A 7,912-nucleotide genomic window follows, 5' to 3' on the forward strand; every position below is an offset into this window, starting at 1 on the left:
TAAAAGAAGGATTTAACTGTGGTAATTTTTATTGGTCTCATATGGATTCAGAGTTATGTCGGCAGTGAAATGCACAGGACAGCTTACTTATTACTCATCAAGGAGTGACATGCATATATATATATATATATTTATACCCAATGGACTTTGCTTCATTATAGACATTACAACTTTGTGCTCTATACTCTTAACATGTTCATCTCAGTGGTCATCTAAAGCTTTGCAATGACATATGGTGGCAAGTTGAATTTGGATCTAGTTGGAGGCTTAAGATCTTCCCAATCTTCATCCTTCACCTTGGAGAAATACCTGTCTATTGTAGTATCAGCAATATGCTCCAATTTCGACGGCTCCCACTGGCAAACCAAAAAGGGAAGGTGATTCGGTCTGTCAGTCAACCTTATTAACAAACTTCATAAAACTGAAATAAGTGATTGAAGATTCAGGAAAGAGAATCTTAACCTTTGGGTTCTTATCTTTATCCAGTAGTATAGCCCTGCAACCCTGCATTAGGAAAGCAAGAGCTTATTCGTTGAAGAAACGGTGAGAATGAAAGCAAGTTAAAATGCATAAATTTAAGTTAGCTGAAACCTCGAAAAAGTCTTTGCTGAATTCTCCGCGCATAACATGGCAAACCATTCTATATTCACGAGCGAGGCATGCACCGACACCTTGAACTCTTCCTACTCTAATCTGATATTGTAAGAGCAGAGTCAACTTTAAGCTGAAACAATTCACTACTATGCATGGAAATAACTTTTTGTAAAAAATATAATTTGAAAAACAAGGCTTATTATGTTTCTCATTTCAGTTGCGCCACCACCAGCATAAGAGAAAAATATTCATATGCCGACATTGACAAGTGCTATACATTTTTTATGGTTATAATAGTTAAGGGTGAATTTCAAAATGAACTAGTCTAAAAAATAAGAAAAATTTATCCAAGGAGGAACCCTAAGGTGATATCAACAAATAATATGATTGGCACGTTTCGATCAATATGAAAATGTCAACTTACTGATCTAAGAGAAATTTTAAGACTAGTCGGAGAAGCCTTTTTCAGTGTTTGAATGGTAGCAAAGATCCAACCGTCCCTTTGGTCAACAACCTCCCTCTCCTGTGTAAGCATAGGTTCACAGATTTTTGTTTTAGGTGGCATATACTGATGGTATAACAAATTGCAGGGAAATTTGAAACATGTGTAAGAAAAACATTAAATGAAAGAACCATATTAATGTTTCTGATAACAAACAACACCAAATTATCAACTTACAAGAGCAGACAAAATTTCTTCAACCGTTCTTTGAGAGAAACATCTATCAATGACATCTAATCTGCAGCCATATAACCAATGATGATCCGGGAAAGCCATGTCAGTCTGCCATTAGCAAATTTGGATTTCAAAAAATACCAATCCTAAATAGCATGTACAGTATCGGTCTGTTGTAATGTATAATTGTTGTGAATATGTCTCTTCTGTTTACAGTTATATGCTACCTTGAGGGCAGATATTCAAGATTTCTTAAATTAAGATTTCTCTCTCTCCCCCCTTGCGGGCTGCAGATATCAAACCATCTATGCAGGAAAATGAATTGTTACTAGAAAACTAACCGATTGTACACAGTCTGCTCTTTCAATGAGGGTTTCTCACAGTACTGATCAATAATTGATGATATGATTACTGGATCACTGGAATCTGCATCACATAATGCTGCTTCTACCATAGGTAATTTCTGTTGATTAAATGAAACGATGTAAACAAATATAGTAATTACTAAAGTTATTATAAACAATAAAGTAAAATTTCTTAGGCATTCATATTGCCTAGTTTCGATATAAATTCAACAGAGACTTCAAGGATTCTAAAGCAAAACCTATGTTGTACCTTGACTAATCACACTGCAGCTTTGCCTCAGTTCACAAAGCAAGGATAAGGGAATGCATTTTCAGTTTTAGTTTCTTTAATAAGTGAAGGTAGAGATCAGGTTTTACTTTCCCAGACAAGGAAAGATCTGGTCTGAACTACAAAAGTAGCTTTATACAACAGAGAAGCCTATTCATAAAACCTTTAAAGATGAATCAGGTAATTGTTAGAAAAATAGCTTTATATGATTTTATCGGACAGTAACTTTACACTATAACTTTCAAAGATTAATGTTTAAAATTTAAAATGGATAAAAAATAAATATGCATGCTAACTTTACTAGCCAAAAGAATCACAAAGCTGACGCTTTTTTGTGTTTCCTCTAGCATGTTTTCTCAACCATAAACCAACCGGTATGAATCTACATTTTCTCAAATATATTTGAACTCAAACCAAATTTTAGGTTGGGATGCATACAGCTGAAGGGACAAAGTGAGTTGCAAGGCCACATGCAAGCATTTCTGCACCATCCAATCTTGCACCAGTAAGACCGACATATTCTCCTGCCAGAAGATGATGACAGAAGGTGAAGCTAAACACAAAGCAAATTCAAGTTTACAAGTTTTCTGGCTAGCTAGAAGAAACCAATACAACATGAATCAGCTCCACGAACCAAAATAGATCCAACAAAGGCCAAAGATTGCTATTGTAGCTATCATAAAGGAGAATCCAATCTATGGAGCCTTACTGCCTTTGCATTTTTTTCTTGTATAAGGCATCAGCCAAAATACTGGATGCTACTGAAGAGGTGAACCAAGGTTCATCCTATGTTTTAAAGGATTTAATCTTAGAATATGAAATTTTAAAAATAAAAGTAACTAAGGGCATGTATAAGAGATTCAAGCATATAAATGGGAGTACCGAAAAATCCTGGGAGTCTTGACAAGAAATATGACGCTCCTACATCTGGGAAGAGTCCCAAAGCTGTTTCAGGCATTGCAAAAACCTACAGAACATCCAATATGACAGCATTTAGAAAGAGAGACACCATGTTATTTTGGTTGGGAGCTTATCATTATTGAATAAACAACAAAGAAAAAATTAGCTAAGAATGCTAACACAGCAATTTTTCTTCTAATGAATGCAAGGAGATGCTAAAGTATTTCAAAGGAGACAAAAGAGAGAAATACCGAGTTCTCAGTTGCAACACGGAATCTACCATGCATTGAAACACCGTTCCCACCTCCCATAACGATTCCATTAAGAATTGAAACCTTCAATGAGATTTGCATTCTCACAATTAGAGAAATCATATATATACATTATATAGGCTGAAGGCAACATAGCTTGAAATGCTCTTTTATGAAATTTTACTTAGTATCTGATTGTTTAACTGAAATGGACTTTTAGAAATCTCTTTCTGTATTCTTTGGTGTTTGAATGACAGAAAATAACATGGTCAAAGGAACAACCCTCTTTCCTCCCTCGAGACCTCAACAATTGATTTTGTCTTTCTCTTCTTGATTACAACTTCCTTGATATTGTTTTCCTCTTCTCCATTGCAACTCCCATCCTTCTCCTTCAGTCTCACCCCACCCCCTCTTCCTCAAATCCTCCATAACCCTTTTTCATTAAAAACCTAAGATCACAACCCAAACACCCTGCCCAGCAACTTGTCATTTCTTTTATACAATTCCTAAACTACCCATAACTCCCCAAACCCCAAAAGTGGAGGATATTACATGCTAAAGTGCTTTCGAATCCACAACCGCCAAGTTGCTGTGACAGCGGCGATGCCAACTTAAGCCAAAACTCAGTCGGCCAGCAACTTGTCATTTTATTTCACCCTTTCTTCACTCCATCTTTTTTTGTAAGTTTCCGGATTTAGTGTTCTTTTATACTCGAATTCAGAACATTTTTATTGTTCCAAACACCCAGCCCGGCAACTTGTCAATTGATTTCACCCTTTCTTCACTCCATTTTTGCTAAATTTCCAAATTCTGTATTCTCTTATGCTCAAATTCAGATTTCTCTATTGTTCTTAACTTGTTTGAGGATTTATTATATGAATTTGAAGATTAGTTTTATGCATTCTTTTGTATGGTGAGCTAGAATAATTTGATGTTCCAATTAATTATTATTAATTTTCCTTGACTTGAAAATTTATAATGATCAAACATGATTCAAGTAGCTTCAAAAATTTTGAAGGAATTCTGTTGCTATTTTTTATGGTTACTTCTGATTTGCAAATTCAATAATTCTTCTAAAATTTTATGATAAATATTTAGGTGTGAAAAGTTAATTAGGTGCTGCACTGTAAATTACCCATGGATAAAGAATTTTGAAGATATTTTCCACCTAGTAAGACAAATTATTTTTCACAATTCTATCCAATCAACAAAATAAAATGGCATTTCAGAGAAATACTTCCGAGGAAAAGCTACATTTCCTGGAAACACTTTTGAGAGACAAATGGAGCCTTAATACCATTTTGGTTACCTGTGGTTTGCTATAGGTCGCCATCAAATAGTTTAAGGAGAATTCCTTCATAAAAAAGTTGGCACCTGCTCTCCATCCACCTAAAGCATATAAATTCATAACAAAAATTGAATTTAAATTCCTCCAACAAACAAGAGGGAAAAAGAAGGCACATTTGACTCAACGAGTCAAAAGTGGTCAGTTTAGTGTGCTAGCAAAGGAGAAATCATAAATAATAGCAAACGTGAGGTAGACAAAGAGGAAACAAAAGTGACAGCAAACTAATAATGTAAGTTATTAACCTTTTTAGACCTAAAGGATTACTACTATTAATATCCACAAGAAATGAAAGAATCCATACCTGCCCAAATATCATGTACCACAGCTACAACATCTCCACCAGCACAAAATGCTCTTCCTTTTCCCTAATGACAAATAGCCAGCTATCAGGTATATTTTCTTCAATGCTTAAACATTTGCTTGAAAAATCAATTACGGTACCTAGTCTTACAGGGGGGTTAAGTTTAAGATAATTTCTTTCCTAGCGGTTCTGCCAAAATAAGTATAAAAAGCTTACTTAATTCATGCATATTTAACTAAGTCTTTCAAGTTTCAACTCTTTGGTTACATTAAGGAATATCAATGATCAAAACTGAGCAGACAATACCCCTTTAAAGTTTACTCTGCCAATTAAGTGGCACAGATGAGAAGTGAATTCCTATCTGGCCTTTACCTAAGAACCATATATGACTAGTAATGCTGGTATGTAAGGCCATACTTCCAAAAGGAATCCTGACAGAGATTATAAATTAAACATAGTTATGACCGTTGACTATATATGACCAAGCTGATGTGCTAAGATAGTTAACCCAAAAAAACATAGAGCCTTTCTATTGGGCATTATAAACAATCTGATTGAGTGACTTGAAATGAGATAAGATCAGAGACCAGGCATGCTTATATGCAACCCAAAAATGTCATCAGATTCAATTTCTTCCAACTCCATGCTACTATCTTTACTTTTGTCAAGTTGTTTCTTTCAATGAAGTAAGAGAAAAATGATACTAAAGTTGTATCTTCGGAGGTGTGTACCTTCAGTATTACCAGCTTGACATTAGGATCCTCCTCGTAGGCAAGAAAAAGTTCTAGTAACCGAGAAATCTGCCGTTGAAAGAGATAACATTATTACTGTTTCATGTTTCAAACAATTAATGTGACCAAAAGGTCTTTGACAGACAATATATGATACTCATGCAGATAACATAGAAATAGAGAAGAAAAGCATGTGCAAGGTACAGATCCTGAATACACAATTTTCTTGTAAAGGACAAACTTGATAGGTTATCGTATGTAGTCAACAGTTGACAAAGAAGGCATGTAAAGAAGACCATAAGAACTAGCAGCTAGAAAAATAACTAGCATAAAAAATTGTTTGACCTTTCGGGCTAGAGACATTTGATCAAGCAACATGTGGTGCACCTAGGAACTGTTCTCCAGAAGGTGGTAGATGCAAAAAATTTAAAAAATAAAAAATAGAAGGGCATTGAGCTTTTTTTTAAGGTGAGATTCTTTTTTACTAGTAACAGTACTAAAACTCATTGTATGACATAGGGGTAGTTCCCAAATACTGAAAGAGTTTAAGCAGCTTATTAAGAAGAGATCATACCATCTGAAATGAAAGGGCATTGAGCTGCTTAGGCCGGTTTAAGGTTAGAATTCTTGCGAAGGAGTTTTCTTCTACTAGAACCTGCAGAGGTAATGAAGAAATATAAGTGAACCTTCCCAAATATTACCAAAGCTAGTTAACGCAGTGAAGCAAGGAGAAATTCTCATTATCCAAAAAAGAAAAATTTGACATATTTGTAATTGAAATGGAAAATCAACAAGAAATTATTTCAATTACAAAGACAATAAAGGAAGTTGGAATTGATTTTAAGTTAATTGAAGCTCTATGGAGAAGCAATGAGAGAGAGGATAGGGAAGGTTTTATGGGTTATCTCCTAGAAAACACGATCTTCGGAATGCAAAATTAAGTCTTTGGAGTGAAGAAAAACATTAGAATACAGAATTTAAAATAATAATAATAATAAACCCAAGATTGCAGAAAAAGGGGAAAAAGAAGGGGGAAGGACCTGATCATGTTGGGAAGAAACGGAGGAAGACATTGGATTGGAAGTTGAAAGTAGGAGGTTGGGTTATGAGAAGGAGGAGAAATAAGTGGGAAAAAATGAGAGGATAGATGTAAAGAAAAGAAAAATTGGGTCATAAAGAAGGCGAAGGTCTTTATCGGTTGGGTCTTGGTTCTTATTCTAACCATCCGGCTAGAGCCTAAAGATATCATCTAAAGATGACGTTGTTTTAATTAATTTTTATCCTTTGCTAAAATGGGAAGAAATAATTAATTATTGTGATATATGAATTTCAATGTTAGTTAGATTATAAGGAAATAATTATATGAGAAGTCATTTGGAATTACAAGCTCTACAGCAAATCAACTTCCAACTCCATATTGGTAGTAGAGCTGTGGTGTTGTAGGTAAAAATGAATCCATTACTTCCCTCAAGTCCCAATGCTTATCACAGCTACTGATTAAATGCTAAAAATACATATTTTATGTTATTTAATTGGTCAATTTATGAGAATGCACCATTGATTTTTTCATGTTTATATTAAATTTTATACAGGGGTACAATTTGGGGCTAAATAGAAGAAAAAGGAAACAATTGGACTACATTGAAGAAAGGAGCAAAGAAGGTGGGCTAAAGCAGAATTTTTCCAGGATGTAATTAGCTGAAATTTTATGTAACTTAGTGGGAGATTATGTAGGGATTTTTATATCATGAAATATTTTATTTCCTTAATTTTCTATGGCTAGTGGCTCTTAATTTGACAAAGCCACTAGTATAAATAGGGGGCTACTATGTTCATTTATTCATCAAGTGTTTTTCATCAGGTTTTTAATCAAGCTTTCATCTTCTGAAATATAATCTTTCCTTTCTTCTTTATTTGCTGGCTTTAGTTCCTTATTTTCTTTTCCCATTTATTAATTTCCAGCCTTAGAAATATAACACTAGCAGCCAAACATTGCGTCACCCACACCTACCCACCTACATTTCTTTTTCATTTATCCAACCCTCTCCAAATATGCCCAACTCCAACATGCCCCAAACATTAGTCAGTTAAATCCATTTCAGTTTTAGGCCGGTGTTAGCTTCGTCAAGGTCCGTAAGTTGAGAACCCGAGCAATTCAATTCCTAATTTTCAATATTTATTACTTCTCCGGATTAAGAGTATGATTTTATCAACTCACAAAGTCAAATAAACACTAAGTCAAAAAAGACGTCGTTTGAGTTAGTGTGGTTTGACATACAGTTGGAATTCCGAAAGGATCGATTGTCTAATCGGTTTTCCGTGAACACATTGGCGTACCAAGTGGGGATTGCTATTTGGTTCCGTCAAGGGAAGTAGTAACCGGATTTAAATGTCCCACACAGTTGAGGACATTGGTTAGAGCTAGGCTCTTCTAGACAACAAAGCTGCCGAAGTTTTAAACCACGAACGTTTCGTTGG

General features: G+C 34.8%; 1 protein-coding gene across 1 annotated transcript; it reads right to left on the minus strand.

Moving 5' to 3' along the window:
* Nucleotides 1-6,638, minus strand: LOC105791041 (3-hydroxyisobutyryl-CoA hydrolase 1). Its single transcript, XM_012618915.2, has 14 exons — nucleotides 6,475-6,638; nucleotides 6,009-6,089; nucleotides 5,435-5,503; nucleotides 4,704-4,767; nucleotides 4,364-4,443; nucleotides 3,055-3,138; nucleotides 2,786-2,870; nucleotides 2,342-2,427; nucleotides 1,612-1,733; nucleotides 1,274-1,334; nucleotides 1,019-1,117; nucleotides 592-693; nucleotides 463-504; nucleotides 1-356 (listed from the first exon to the last, which is right to left on the minus strand). Exons 1-14 carry the CDS (start codon nucleotides 6,505-6,507, stop codon nucleotides 213-215), a joined length of 1,152 nt encoding a protein of 383 aa, XP_012474369.1. The 5' UTR covers nucleotides 6,508-6,638; the 3' UTR covers nucleotides 1-212.
* Between the last annotated feature and the right edge of the window lie 1,274 nt (nucleotides 6,639-7,912).

This window comes from Gossypium raimondii, chromosome 8, assembly GCF_025698545.1.
Source record: "Gossypium raimondii isolate GPD5lz chromosome 8, ASM2569854v1, whole genome shotgun sequence".
Taxonomy (NCBI): Eukaryota; Viridiplantae; Streptophyta; class Magnoliopsida; order Malvales; family Malvaceae; genus Gossypium; species Gossypium raimondii.